General features: G+C 30.5%; 1 protein-coding gene across 1 annotated transcript; it reads left to right on the forward strand.

Moving 5' to 3' along the window:
* The first annotated feature begins 1,819 nt into the window (after positions 1-1,819).
* LOC134686134 (uncharacterized) lies at positions 1,820-11,899 on the forward strand. The gene is made up of 2 exons (XM_063545807.1): positions 1,820-2,061; positions 11,779-11,899. Exons 1-2 carry the CDS (start codon positions 1,845-1,847, stop codon positions 11,886-11,888), a joined length of 327 nt encoding a protein of 108 aa, XP_063401877.1. The 5' UTR covers positions 1,820-1,844; the 3' UTR covers positions 11,889-11,899.
* Positions 11,900-16,755: the final 4,856 nt, after the last annotated feature.

Here is a 16,755-nt window from a genome sequence, read left to right on the forward strand (position 1 = left end):
ACTTTTCTTTTAGTAATTTCTATTTGACGAGGCTTTGTATCTATACATCTCGTCATTGTGTTATTGCGTTTTGATATATTTGTGTATTATTGTCTTTCATGTTTGCGTACGTGCTTTGTCTTTGATAATATAATTGTTTTTTTTTCTAGTTATTAAAATTATTGTTGACTGCAGTATCCATATTTTTGACATTTTATCCAGATAATGTCTGTTTAGTTTGTTCAGACGTTGTTGTCAGTATAATTGAACTGCATGCGACTGTCATACAAATGAGAGGTTTGGATAGCTAAAATAACAGGTTATCTTTTTCTACATAAGAAAATGCCTGAACCAAGTCAAGAATATGGTAGGTTAAACTTTCGTTTTATGTGTTTAGTTCTTGATTTTGCCATTCGATTATGTCCTTTCTACTTTGAATTTTTCTCAGAGTTCGGATTTTTTGTTATTTCACTCTTTATCAAGGAATATAAGAAATAAATCATTTGTCAACTACTAGTCGTACTATACTATCATTTTAGTACCATCTTATGAAATGCAATCCATCCTAAGAAATCCTTAATTTCATAGTTTACTTTTTTAAATACAAGTACAATATCAAATAAAAAAGGGAAAAGCTAAGGTTTTATTGATTCGACAACAATAACAATATCTATATAACAATGAATAGATTCATACAATGTTTGTATACGTATAAAAATGTTATGAAGTTTAACATACCCTATATTAAAATAGCTGGGTCAAAATTATCATTTGATGTTGCAGTTAAAATTCTCTTACGGTACATAAAATGTGCCTTAACTTAAAGTTAAGTAAATAATGATTGTATGAAAAATAATAATATTTCTCGCTTAAATGTTTTTTTTAATCTCTTATTACTTTCAACGGAAAGCAAAGTACTTAAAAACAACCTCGAAGTATAAAATGGTCAGTGTCCATGTGATGCAGGAATATACCGTGGATCAATTGAAATGGTAGCACTTATTTATGTATAAAAATAATAAAGATTACTTCTAATTGTGCTATTATTTAGCTCATTTATATGCGTATGAGTTAAGATTCTTGAAGCCCGAATGATATATGACGCTTGCAATTCATCCATTGTTCTATTTGGATATTTGCATGACCTTTTAGCAAAAGTCATTAGAATAGGACACATTTGAAACTTCATCATTTTTATTTTGTTAAGTTAATCCTAATGAAAGCTTGAATGACTCAATTTGAAAAGCTGGATCGAAATCTCAGTTTTATTCCTTATGCCACTTTCACTAATTACTCTAAATTTGAAAATAATACCATATGATAAGTCTAATTTAATGAAGAAAGACCTCATTAATAAGACTTAAAATTTTGCACTTGCATGGTTACAATTGTGTCTGTTCTTACATTTAAGAATTAATCATGTTTTTTTCTCTCACTCAGAAAAAATGTAGATAAACGCCTTGTCTGGAACTTTTATTTAATAATCAAAGATACTGGAAAGGCATAATCTTCCATCACAAGTTCATAAAATATGAACTTGATTGACCAAATTGTCTAACCGTGTTGTTTTAGAAGGGCAATAAATAATTCACAGAAAACCTTTCTGTCAGCAGATATTCTAAGATATTGACAACCAAATGAAGTTGAAGAATGAACATTTTTTTTACCTGTAACTACGTGCAAAAATATAAACATTAAGTTCCAATTCATACTTTTTTAGTGGTATAATCCACGCCTTTTTATCACCTTTATATCAAATGATCATTCGATTATCGCCAAAACAGATTAAGATGTTTGTATAAATATATGGATAAATTCCAATACATACTGAAAAGGGTATTGGACAACGATAGGAGTCAGAGATAATGAGATATTACAGATGTCAATTTTCATCGTTGCAGGTTTTGTTTGCCCTGACATTGGTTTTTAGTTGTTCATTTAGTCTTGTTTTTAATACACAGTTTGACAATTTAAGAAATATGTCCGTACCAGAATTAAAGGCATTGGTACGGGCATGGTATAGATATTACACAATTTTAGAACAACGAGGACTTACAACGGAAAACGATAGGCGTCAAATGGGTAAGTCATGCTAACCTATTTAATTTTTGTTTATAAGCTTGGTCTATTAGCCATTTTGTGCTTCTTGTTACATATTTGACTGTTTTATAGTGATTAAGATGTTGACTACTGTGTCCCTATTTTTGACATTTTACTTATTGTGTTTGTTTGTTTTATGCACACACCGTCGTCAATATAATGAAATTTATTGCGACTGTCATACAAGTGAGAGGTTTAGCTAGCTTCAAAGTCAGGTTTAAACCTCCATTTATTCATAAGAAAATTTTTGTTCCAAGTCATGAATATGACAGTTGTAATCGATTCGTTTGATGCGTTTGAGCTTTTAATTTTGCCATTTGATAAGGAACTTTCCTTTTTTAAATTAAGTATTTTTTGTGATTTTTCTATCTATTATTGACAAAACCTTTTTTTATTTTACAAACTTAACACCTTTGTTTTGTATAAGGTTTCTTTTCAATATTGCAACGTATTCACAATAATTTTGACATATCTCACAGTATGATAAATGTTCTTATAATATTGATACTTGTACACTAGTCAATGATGCTATATTTCATTTCACTTTTTAGAGTTTGGTTGCATGCTCCTAAAAATGTACGACGAATCAGTGATATTGGTGCAATGTTTAACTCATTATTAGGGCAATGTGCTTCCAGGTCCCCTTAAAGTCTTTTATCATATGTTCAAAAATTACCTTTTGAAGAAATACGGATAATTGTATTGTCGTTGAAATACTTTTGAAATAGATTAAAATAACATTTCATTTCACGTCAAAGTATATGAACATGACGAAACTGCCTTTTATTTTGTTCCCTATGGTTTTTAGGTGGCATCTTTGATTCTAGAAATGTACAGGTTTAAAAAGCTTTATGAAAGATCCAAATCTTCTAATTTTGAATACCAGAAGCGTTTTGTTTATATTATCCTCAACCAATATACAAAAAGAGGAATTCTTTAACAGCAAAAACAAGTACAAAAAAGAAAAGTATTGCTAAAAATTTTAAGCAAAATCTGGATAATACCATCTCTGTTAATTTCTGTGATTTTTTTTGTAAGTTTCGATGTGTATACATCAAATCTGTTTATATGTGCCTGTCAAAAATCAAGAGCCTATATATAAGTAGTTGTCATATGTTGCTGTTTTACATAATTTTTTATTTGTTTTTCGTTCTTTTATTATACATCAATTAGGCCGTTAGTTTTCTCATTTGAATAGTTTTACATTTGTCATTCTGAAGCCTTTTATAGCTAACAATGTAGTATGTGCGTTGCTCATTGTCCAATGTTATACGATGCCCTATAATTGTGACTTTCTATGTCATTTGGTCTCTGGTAAAGAGTTGTCTCATTGGGTATCATACCACATCTTCTTTTTATGTATTCATCACTGTTTTTGTTATAATTTTGTTTCTATAAATGGTATTACTGTATATGTATTTTGGGCAAGGTTCAATATAAAAACACACAGGCATACAATGATTTCACCATTATGATCGAAATTGACTGAAAGTCTTTGACGACATCATGAATTTATCTTCGGCCCCTCTTTATTTGTTGAAAATTAAGATCAGCATGACTGGTTAAGACTTTCATTCAAGAACCATTGCAGATCAATCTTTCATATTTACTACATAATCCTTTGAATTTATGCGCCTCGTAATTTATGACCGGTAATGTAAATTGAGTGTTCAGAAGTACACATACCTTTGGTTGCCATTGTTAAGAAACAGAAAACCGCTTTCGTATTTTTGTTTATCTTTGATCCTCAAATTATGCCATACCACCAACGATTTGTGTTTAAAAAAACTATAATTTTCAAAATTGCAATTAAAAAGAAGATGCAGTAATATTGCAATTGAATAAATATCCAACAGAGGATAACTATAGTTTATTTAAGCACGCCTTACAATAATGAACAAAATCCTTACCAAATTGATGGCTATAAAAACCTAATCATGACGAAATGTAAAATCCCTCTCTTTAAATTCTCTTTATTTCATGTAACAAAGTGCATTGTTATACGACGGAAACTACCAGAATACCATTTGGCTACTAATTATTTTTTTACAGAGAGTATAATTATATATTGATGATTAGATGTTGACTCGATGAAGAAATTATATGGATGTTCTTAAAAAATCGTGAAACAGTTTTCCATGTTTAATATAAAGAAGAACAATAATGCTTCAAAAGAACACAGATTTCCCATACGCAATATCATTTTCTATGTTCAGTGACCGTAAATGGTGATAAAAACTCTAATTCGGCATCAAAATTAGAAATATCATAGCATAGGGAACCTGTGTTCTAGTTTCAAGTTGATTGGAATTCAACTTCATTCTGCAGAGGATATGCCTGTAAGAAATAAAGAATATATTTTTGTTATACTTTGAACATGTTGTTGAACGACAAAATCATTTTATATCTCAACCATGTTGACGTTTAGTTTCTGATCAACTGACGTCCGTCATACGCGCGAGTCAACGTCAGAGTTAATGTTAATCTATTTAATCCTAGGAATTAAAATCTTTCAATCCTTTATGAGTGGCTTTAACATACATACATACAATTTTGTATGCAGAAAAGCAATGAATGAGGCTGTTTAAATTGATATATGTCTTTTTGTGCTTATTTGTTAAATATTTGTTTCTTTTATTGGGATTAAGATTATAACACAATGTTGACTGCTGTACCTTTTTTTGACATTTTAATCTATTATTTTTGTTTTGTTTGAGCATCGTAGTCAATATGATGGAATTTGATGCGTCTATCATACAAACGAGAGGTTTAGCTAGCTATAAAACCAGGTCTAATGCACCATTTTCTATATAAGACAATGTCTGTACCAAGTCAGTAATATAACGGTTGTTATCCAGTCGTTTTGTGTGTTTCAGCTTTAAATTTTGAATTGGCCATTTGATAAGGGACTTTCTGTTATAAATTTTACTCGGAGTTCAGTATTTTTGTGATTTTACCATTACCATAAACAATAACCTTCACCAAAAACTCTAACCCGAAGAAAATCGGACAGACGAACGTACGAACGATCAAACAGACGGACAAAAGAACGACCGAAAATACTTTTACAAAGCTTGCTCTATTGTGTGTGTTTCAAATTTTTCAAAATCACGATTAAAGGTAAACCAGATTGTCCAATCTACGAATGTCAGGTTTGTTCATGAGCAAGGAAAGGATTGTTATTTTTTGAAACTATCAGCTTTAAATAATTTTATATAAAGAAAATGCATACGAAGATATAATAAATGTATACAGTCTTGGGATAAATTCATTGAGCGTTAATCATCATCACCTTGATCGACTGAAAGAGTAAGTGCCTTTGGTTTCAGTAATTAACATTTTTGACTTCCTCTTCCTGACTTGAATATTCATTTTAGACACTTTGGAAGTTTAATTGTAGTTTAATAAGAATCCTGCCGTATTTGTTGCAGTCAAATAAGTTATAGATATGGGTTTCGGGTTTGAATGTATTTTTATGTAAAAGTTGTTTTATAATTATTTGTTTAACTAAGGAAAAGTGTTGAAGTTTTCAAGAAAAAATGACAAACTAGTTTCGGGTACTAGTTTGAAACAAATTTAAAAGAAAATAAAGAATGTTAAATTTCTACAGGGAACTAAAATAAATTAAGATACAACAAATATGAGGTAACGATGTATATATAATGATTAATAATATTTGGTATTCACTTTTATTAGCATGGACACATCTTATTTCCTTGGAGAACTTTGATCCTCATCTGGTTATAATTATTTTCTTAATAATTTTTTTTTCCGAAAGGCTACACAGCGGACTTCTTAATTAATATAAATGAAAACAGATTAATAGCAGGTGTGCGTAAATTAGAGAACAATACTTAAAGTCAAAATAAGGACTACTAGAATACACAAGTGATGAAAAAAAACCTTTCAATTGTAAATCGCTCGAGTAAAGAGCAGTTTAAACTAATACCAAAGATCTTTCATAGATATCAAATTCTCGATATGAAAACAGTCAGTAGGATATATATCTAAAAGAGGGACGAAAGATACCAAAGGGACAGTCAAATTCATAAATCTAAAATAAACTGACAACACCATGGCTAAAAATGAAAAAAAGACAAACAGACAAACAATAGTACACATGACACAACATAGAAAACTCAAGAATCAACAACACGCACTCCACCAAAAACTAGTGGTAATCTCAGGTGCTCCGGAAGGGTAAGCAGATCCTGCTCCACATGTGGCACCCGTCGTGTTGCTTATGTGATAAAAAAAATCCGGTAAATAGTCTAATTCGGTAGGTCACATTCATGAAGGGGATTATAGTTACGACGTAAGGAACATATCTGATATCAATTGTGAAACGGTTATTCCATAACAGTCAACCAACTCATGATGGCGGCTGTAAAATTTACAAAGGGATGATTTCAATTGCACCATTTGGAACTCTTGGTTTAATAGCTTCCTTGTGAGCAGCAACCCTCTATCAAGAAAATCATGATAGGAAATGCAAGCACGGGAATATCGTATCAATTGGAAGATATATACCCCGTATGCAGGTGCTGCTGGAATGTTGCTACTAAGAAATGGAAAGTTCACAATTGGAAAGCTGCAATGATCTCTTTTGTCGTAAAGTTTTGTTTTCAATCGACCTTCATTGTCAATTTCTAAATGTAGTCAAGATATGACTTAACTGTATCTGTAGTATCCTTTATTTCTAGGTCGATGGGATAGATGCGTTCCACATATTCCACAAATTTTGAATTATTTATTGAAAGAACATCATCTATATAGCGGAAATTAGAGTTAAAGGATATTGCTATCTTCTTGTCTTTCGTCCTAAGAAGTTCCTGCATGAAGTCAGCCTCATAATAATAAAGAAACAAGTCGACAATATTGGAATGCCATCAGTCTTTTAAAAAACACGGCCTCCGAACGTAACAAATGTGTTGTCAATCTTGATAATATCAGTTGCAGAGAATTTTTTGGTTTAAATCAGAGTGATCCTTTACAAAGTAGGATTTATCCCTCCCCAAAACAAGATACTTGTATCTACGTTGGTCATTCTTTTTTATGAAGCAAAGCAATACCAACTCTTTCAATTTGTCTTTTAGTTTGGAATGTGCAATACTTGTGTAAAGGGTAGAAAAGTCAAATGTTTAAATACTGTTACAAGATGAAAGAGGGTTAGATTGCAAGATCTTTGTAAATTTTAAGTATCCGCATCTGGTTCACGCCACCTCTAAAATAGGCAGTTTCACAATAACTGTCATTGCTGATAAAATAGATGTTAATAATTTAGAAAGAGGTTTTGTGGAGCACTTGGATGACCCAGCAATTTACCGTTGTTTGTAAGGACACTTATGTAATTTAGGTACCCAATACAGTGATGGAAGATCCAGTTCTTCATCTTTGGTTGAAATTCCAAAGGAACATAGAACAGACCTATGATTATTCAGGATTTCCTCTTTTGTAAGTGTCGTGAGGGTATATGTTAAGTTTCTAAGTGAATTGTCAATACCTAATTCGTTTATCAACCAGTTAATATAATGAGTTTTACACACAAAAAAATAATGTTGTTTGGGGCTTTATCTGCGGGGACAACAACATATTTGTCATGGAGGTAGGATAGGCGTTTTACAATATTTTGCATATGAGGTGGAGTTTACATAGCTTTTTATATTGATTTCCGCAATCTTATAATCGTAGAGCTTATTAACCTTTTAATTTTCAAGTAGTTTTTTACGTTTTCCCAAAAATTAACGTGGTTCGATTTCAATCAATTGTACATTCCAATATACAAAGGCCAACTTGGACCCATCTGATAGATAATTGGTTGAAGTTTCCGGAATTTTAACTTAAAGAAAATAATACTTTAATTGATCACGTGGTGTCTCTCACAAAGTCACGAGACTTGCTAAAAAAATATGAAAAAGTGTATAGTTCAAGTGCATGATATTTAATGACCAACATAGAACATAGTTTTCGTGTAAAAGCAAGTCACGAAGTCTTTTGGAAAGTTACTAGGTGCGAAAGGTATATAGAAAGATATAAAACATGCTAGATAAATATTGATACTCGAATCATAAAAAAATAATGAATTTGTGAAGAATTATTATCAAAGTCCAATAAATAGGACAAATGCAGGTACAAAATAGGTTCATTAAAACTGTTAACAGGATGAGTCATTCACATAGATAAAGTCATGAAATGTTTGTATGTTTGTGCACTTCTCTGTAGGAAACCATTTTTTTGAGAACATAATCCAACTTCTTTCCTCTAAGGAAGCTGGTATCACAAATTACCATATTTTAAACAAAGATTTGGGAAAGTAATTCAGAAATGTTCCTATTTTTCATTTATAAGTAACTATATTTTCATTAACGTAATATGGTGTTCAGCATCATAATAAGCAAGCATTAAAAAAACGAAGTTTTAAAACTGCTATTTTGACTCGGGTAACAAATTTCAGGACATTTTAGATCTTTTCATCTCGTTTGCAAAAACAATTGACAAGCAAAACATAAATTTTTAGTGCGTTTAGAGTTTGCCTTAATATTGATACTCTTTGCAACAGATATCTTATGTGTATAGTTTTTTTTACCAGTTTTAATAGTATTCAAGCTGAAAAACACGACACAGCTATCAAAATAGTCTGATGTTTTTTAATCTATGATTTATTTATAAAATCATGAAAATAACCTAGACGTCAAGGATAAGATCTAGTACAGTATTCAAAAATAAAAGAGAAAGAAACGGTGTGATCCAAGGGAACTGTTCGAGTAATGCATCCCTCTTTTTTTTTTCTTTTTTTTCTTTTTTTTTTTAAAGGAAACCAATTTATTAAGACTTTTGAAAACGAAACAAAAATTCTTTTTTTGTTGTAAAAACTGTGCAACATTTATATAACTATTTTGATTAACCTGTCATATTGAAAAAAACAGAACAATTCCAATTTTATCATTAATAAAACACCGACTATGCCATCCAATTTATAATTTTATTCAAAAAGCAACTTTGAAGTTTATTTGGCCATTGTACATGTAACTTTTTATGATTCGAGCGTCACTGATGAGTCTTTTGTAAACAAATCACGCGTCTGGCGTAAATACAAAATTTTATTATGGTAGCTATGATGATTTATTTTTGTAACGTGCATTTTATTAGAAAGGCAGAATAAAACATACTACATGTTATCAAAAAATAATACGTCAAAGGGTCCAGTATATGAGTACATATACTTGATTGTTTAAATGTCAATATTATACAATTTAACTGAATATTTTTATCCTGATTTTGTTAGATTTCAGTTAAAGAAAGTGTAAATGAGAATGCAAAATTTATTACTTATATAGAAGTTAGTTAAAATATATTACAAATAGCTGTGAAATGACTTTGTTGTATATTCACCTATTAATCATTTTTGTTTTAATTGAAAAATTCTATTTGTAGTATTTTTATGCTGCTGTAAAATCGTTTAGAAAATTACATTTTGTAAAAAAACGGAATCATACCAAGAGATGCACATAATCAACGGTTTCATAACCTTATGATACAAAACAAAAAAGAATTCCTTTCTGGAGTTACATTTGAATGCCCAAGTAAGGAAACATGAATTAAATAAAAGACGTTTTTATATTGTTTTATTTTCAATAATCCTACTTATGACTGCAATGTTGTAATAAAAAACATTTATTTGAATAAATTCGTTAATTTGTAGATCATTTGATTCCTGTCTATCATGTAAAACGACGGTTTTTTTATGTAATTTCTTTGTTATTGAATCATCAGGTGGTACATATATATTCATGGCAACATCATTAACACAATAACGGATTAAGTGTGATTTAGTAGTACATAAAGTTGATTTGTTCTTGCAAATCTCATTTTACCTATCGTATTAAATTTTCTATGATACTTTGATGTGTTTGAGCTTTTGATTTGGCCATTTGATCAGAGACTTTCCGTTTTTTGTGATTTAATTTTTTTTAGGGATAAATACTTTTAATTCCGATTTGCGATTTAAAAAATATATTTAGTAAGATATCGTTCTCAGTTAAACTACATTATCTGAAACCTTACACTTAATATGAATTTGAGTGTGTCATAGATCAAATTCATTCGTTCGTCGTATGTACATTAGATTCTGTAAATATGTATTTTGAGTTAAAGCCATTTCGATTGATATTTTTAAGTGTATTATTATATAATGTAATATTTGGCCAATACTTCTGGTAAGGGTGAAGGTGGGCGCCTGTTAACACTTAGTCAGAAACATGATATTCAGTGGTTGTAGATGTGGTTCATAACTGTTTCTTAGTTTTTTTCTTTTTTTTATAACGGTTTTGACGTTGGTCTTTCTGTATGAATTGCCTTACACTTTTTTTTAGGGATCCTTCATAGCTCGCTGTTTGATGTGAGCCAAGGCTCCATGTTGATTTTCTCCGTAGAAAATGAAAATTAGAATTAAATTGTAAGAAATGTCTGTAAAATATTCAGTCTATTCGAAATTACCTCACAAATGTTTGGTGCACTCTAAATAATCTGCTTAGCAGTTTATTAAGGCTGTAACATATTCTTCAAGCTATTTCTTCATAGACAGATTTTTTTACTGTTATTCCTGAAATTGATATGCTCTGAGGTATTTGTGTTTTAAATTCAAACAAAGGTAAAGCACACACTAACATTTTATTTATTAAAATATAACTGGGAATATTTAAGTGGAAATGAATCTGATAGGCTTTTCAGTATCAAATTCATATAGTCTTGCGCTTCACGAGACCAGTCAATGTACAATGTATCTGTTCCAGCATATAGAACGGACAGGATAAACATAATAAAACTACGATAATTATATGATCAAATATATTGGATACAAATAACATATATTGTGATAACATCGATTATTATCATTGCGAACTTCGCAAAATTAAAAGGGGAACCATCAGGTGACCTGCATTACAATCAACTGCTAAATTCGTCTTTGTGAAAACTTTCAAATACGTAAAATTTATAACACGTTTAAGGTAAAAACTTTCAAAAATATGAATTGATATCATTAGTCAGAATTTTGTTGGTCTAGATTTTTGGTAAAATAAGATAGTTATTTATGTAAGTTAGTTTATTTTATGACACATTTCTTATGCAGTTTTAATCAAATTCAATTAGAATGTTAAAGATAGACTTTTTCTAGTTCAATGTTAATTCGCTGTTTTAGAATCTTATGCATTCGAAGTGATATTTTCAAAAGTGTACACCAAAGCGTCATGATTGGTAATGACTGGTTAACAACATCCTTATCATTTCAAATTCAACCAATAGCGTGACGATTTTCAATTTGGAATATGAACAATGAAATTACTCATAGTCCTTTAGATTATGAAACGGCATATATGTTCCTTGAGTTTTCTTCATTATGTACGTACATTCAAATAGCACAGCAAGAAAAAGAAATATCGAAAAATAGCTGACTATACAGTATAGGTTAGCCCGTTGATGAAATCTGTATAGTGACCTGATATACATTTTATTTGACTCAGGTGGATATTTGTCAATGACATTCTGTCTTTTTATAAAATTGATTAAAGATATTTGAACGATTTGTACAAAATGAGTCTGATAGCAGATATCTCAATTGTAATATGATAGCAAGTAATTAACTGAAGCAAAGTTTTTTTTTTAACAAAAGTATTATTTTGATATGTTTTATGTTTTCAGAACAGCTGTTAAGAATGATTGCACCAATGATGAGAACAAGATCGTTAAAACGAACAACATCAACACATCTACGATTACCACACATATCTTCAACGACCAAAACGGAATAAATGGACTGTGATCACAAATAACTGTTTTGAAAATGTTCTGTGATTGATTATAAATAAATATTTTTGTATTGTGGATTTTTTTATATCATGAAGTTTGTGGCTTCTTGATTTTAACTTATTATCCTCAGCAAAAAGTAAAATCACAAAAATACTGAACTCAGAGGAAAATCAATTAGGAAAGTCCATAATCAGATGGCAAAATCAAATAACAAAACGCATAAAAAAAACCGAATGGACAAGAACTGTCATATTTCTGACTTGGTACAGGCATTTTCAAATGTAGAAAATGGTGGATTAAACCTGGTTCTATAGCGCTAATCCTCTCACTTTAATAACAGTCTCATCAAATTCCGTTATATTTACATGATGCGTTAAATAAACAGTCAAATTTAATAAAATAGTCAAAATATGGGTACATCAGTAATCATCGTATAACAATTTTAAAAGGGGAAAATTTAACCGAATACAAAAACATCTTCTATCTACGAACACATTAATTGATTTGAGTGTCTGACGTCAGAAAATTTTATACGTCACATAAATTTCTCATCAAAGATCACTATAAAACTGGTTTCCTATACATTTATGTCACTTTTTGTGAGTGAATACCTTCGATGATATTTTCAGATGTATTTAGATCTGTACACAGACTCTAGTTTTAAGTAATTGTTCTATATGAAGTTCAGAGCCACGGATTAAATTTCAAAAAAGGAGGGGATAATAATACCAGAGAGACAGTCACACTCATAAATCGAAAATAAACTGACAGTGCAATGGCTTACAAGAATTTGTCGATAGTACACAGATGCCCGACTCGCAAAATCATTTTCCATATTCAGTTGACCGTGAAATTGGGTCAAAGTTTTAATTTGGCATGTAATTAGAAATATCATATCATAGGGAACATGTGTACTAAGTTTTGAGTTGATTGGACTTCAACTTCATCAAAAACTACCTTGACCAAAAACTTTAACCTGAATCTGGACGAATGAACGAACTGACGTACAGACCAAAAAACATAATGCCCCCTTCTATCGTAGGTGGGGCATAAAAAATGAAAAGACAAACAGACAAATAAGAGTACAGAAGACACAACATAGAAAACTAAAGGCTACGCAATACGAACCCCACCAAAAAACTTAAGGATATCTCGACATGTTCTCCGGAAGGGTAAGCAGATACAACTCCACATGAGACACGCTTCATGTTGCTTATTTTATTATAAATCCGGTAAATGGTCTTATTCGGAAGTAACATTATGAGGCTATTAGGTTTGTGGAATTGGTAGTTTCGTTGAATCTCAGATTAATACAACTGGGGTCACACTTTAGTTCAACAATGTTAAATTGGAAAATGCAGAAGAAAAATGTTGTGTACTTCCCTCAGCGAAATTTAAGACCATGCTTCTGTAGAAGCGAGGTTATACCACATGCACTGTATTCAACGACTTACTTAAGTTATTTACGCTTTAATAAGATAGTTTATGATTCCATTGTAAAAGATAACTAATTTTTTTTAAAATATACATATATCTATAAGTCTAGAGATTTGCATCATCTTCGTATATTACCATCTTCTATTAATACCGTTGTGTAGATATTTAGGACTTTTATTTTTCAACATCTTTTCAAGTGAAAGGTTAAATCTAAACTTTAATAAAGTAATGATTTCACCCGGCATGATTCAAGTCGTGCTAAAAATAGAAATAATTATTTGATGTGTAGCTCTAATCAAGTGACAACTTAACGAAACATCTATCCATTTAATCACCAGTGAAGGTGACACACGACTGAAAACACATATTATATTCATACTTATTATAAATATCAGTACAACAAAGTTAACAGTCTCATTTAGCTACTTTACACAAATAATTAGTGTTGTTTAAATCATTGACACTGACGAAGGCTATTATTTAGATGACATATTTGTCAACACGATTTTATAGTAGCATCTTGTATATAGTCCTATATGATTACCGTTGTGCAAATTTTCAGACTTATATAAATAAGTCTGAAAATTACACCCAATAGTGTTAGAGTTAGATTTTTTACTGGCAAATAGTTTTGTCCGAACCTCAGTGAGATTCGAACTGTCTCCTTTGATACACTAAAGTACTAACTGCTAAGCCTCGTGCCCAGAGCTGCGTTTTGTTAAGATATACTTTTTCACTTTTTTTGGTCTTTTGGAAAATGTTGTTTGTGCTGTATTAAAACCATTCTACAATGATTTTTTTTACAAGCATACATATAAAATTTGCGGTTTTTATCCAACGCAATAATAGGTTTGAACGTAGTTTTCAATTTAGACTTGTTTATATATATATATATACATATATGTTCAAATCATTTCCCGAGAAGTATAAACTGCACTTTTTTGCTTGAGCGTTATTGTAATATGTGATGAATATTTTATCATGATATATAAAATTAACGTCGATGTAAAAGAATCCTATCGAAATTCAAAACATACTTAAACCATCATATACTACCAAATATCTAATATTAGAACTGTTAAAATTAAAAAAAAAAGCCGACATAACAAATGTATGATAGTTATCAGGTACCAGGCTTATAATTTGATACACGAGACGCGTGTTTCGTCTACATGAACTGACCGGCGACTCTCAAATGAAATTAGCTAGAAATGTAAACAAGTATTAAGTTAACGAGCATGGAGGACCCAAAATTTCCAAAAGTTGCGCCAATTATGTAGTCGATGCCAGGAATAAAAAATTCTATTATTTCGAATAATTTATACTTCTGCAAACAGTTAATTTATAAAAATTGTCAGTCATCAATGATCGATTGTGTAGAAATAACGGAACTAAAAACAACTGTTATAAATAAATGAAGTTTAAGTTAGCTTTTACATGCATAAAACTATATGTAATATCCCATGTGCAGCTCAAAGACACCAATTGGTCTTCAACTCAGGGAGAAAAACACGCACCAAGGGTTGGGCTTCAGCTGGTGCATTAAAAATAATGTATACTAGTTAACCAAAATTAATGGCCCACTAAACTCCTTAACATACAATGTTCAAGAAAGAACACACAAGAGTGACAAAGGCTGGAAGCTGCTAATCCTGAACGGGTTTAAAAAAATGCAGCGCGGTTAAACTAGTTGTGTGTGACATCACTGTCTCATATCTCAAGCTGATGTGGTATAAACAAACACACTTCAGTACGTTTCGTCAATTTCTATTTAAGTCCTGTCCTTTTTTTTTTTATCTTACTATTGGTTATAAACACATTTGTCAAATTTCTTTTTAGATCATTTCAGAATTTAGTATATTAGCACCCAATATACATTTTAATTTTCACTGACAAAGAAAACAACAAAAATTGGTGTTTTCAAATGCCTTTGTAACAAAGTGTTGTCGTGATTATGTATTTATCAGCCTTCATTATTTCAAGATATTATATTTAAAGAATCAGTCAGCTTTTTTTTAATTGTATACCGTATTTCTCAAAGAAACCATAACAAATTTAGTTGTATTAAAACAAATATTCTTCAGCAGAACGAGACTATTAATTTAGTACAACAGACGCGTCTCCATTTCTGTATTCGTTGCCGCTAAATCAAAACCTTGAAAAATCCTTATAAAATATCGATGTTTGAGGAGCAAAGAAAACTTATAATTCCAACTAACCAAATCTAGACATGAGATAAATGTTTAGTGCAAGAAACATTTCAGTTTTGAATGCTTTTCATATCTTATGAAGGGCTGTTGATATTGTCGTGGATGACACGTCTACCATTGGTTGTACTATTAGCCATTTTATTAACGGTTTATGAGGGTTTATTTAGTTTATTTTCAGGTATAAATCCAAGTTAAACTCATATATATTTTCATTTTTATGGTTATTTTGATAATATTTTTTATGACCTTTAATTACTGTGAAATTCGTGATACAAGCAATTTGACGTGCTCCCTGAATATGCGTTATGTAATAAATACATAAAGCACTTACAAAATAATTATTAAAATCAAAAGCCTGGTTTTTATGATGAGTTGAGCGTTATTTTAAGCGTGAATTTTATTGTGCGGAGCACAATTTTCAAGGTGTGAATCAAGTTTAACTGCATTATATCACCGAGTGTAGATGTATATTAAGGTGTTATTTTACAAATTGCAGTTTCATTCTTCTGGTTATTTATTTGAACATACATATGTGTACATACAAAATTTAGCTTGAACAAGTTAACATTTTTCTCAGGCCACGTTTTAATTACATAACAGAAATTGATTGCTTAGATACTTTTAGTGCTATGTTTGCTTTAATGTACTTTTAAAAATGTTCTAAAGTGTTATTACACAAAAGAGAATGCATATCACACATATCCTATTCATGTTTTAAATAGCTTATCATATAATAAAGTCATATCATATTTTCCCCAAAAGATGTATGCGTGTCACACCTGTAACAGCTGCAAACTAACATCAATATAGAAATAAAGTTTTAATGATATTAGCAAAATATGGCATCAGCTATCTATGTCGAGTGGTTGAATATCTTTGAGCAAGGAATTATTTTGTATTTGACTCAGGCCTGTTGAACGTCTATCATGAGGAGTGCTGACCACGTGATTGCTAAAAATTCTTATTTATTCCAGGCTGCTAATAAATCAAGTCAAGACAGTACTTGACTACCCTTATTAACTACATATTTAGTATTCACATGTTTTAAGATTTGCAGCAACTTTTGTTTTGATCTAAAAAGAAAAAAGAAAAAAACCCAACCTTTTCTACTTCTAAATTGGTACTAGTTTACTCGTTACAACACTCATTAAAGCCATATTTCATCTATCGAACATAATTTAAATGCACTCGCCAACGAATTTTGTTTGTCTCGGCTGATAAA

This window comes from Mytilus trossulus, chromosome 10 (assembly GCF_036588685.1).
Source record: "Mytilus trossulus isolate FHL-02 chromosome 10, PNRI_Mtr1.1.1.hap1, whole genome shotgun sequence".
NCBI lineage: Eukaryota > Metazoa > Mollusca > Bivalvia > Mytilida > Mytilidae > Mytilus > Mytilus trossulus.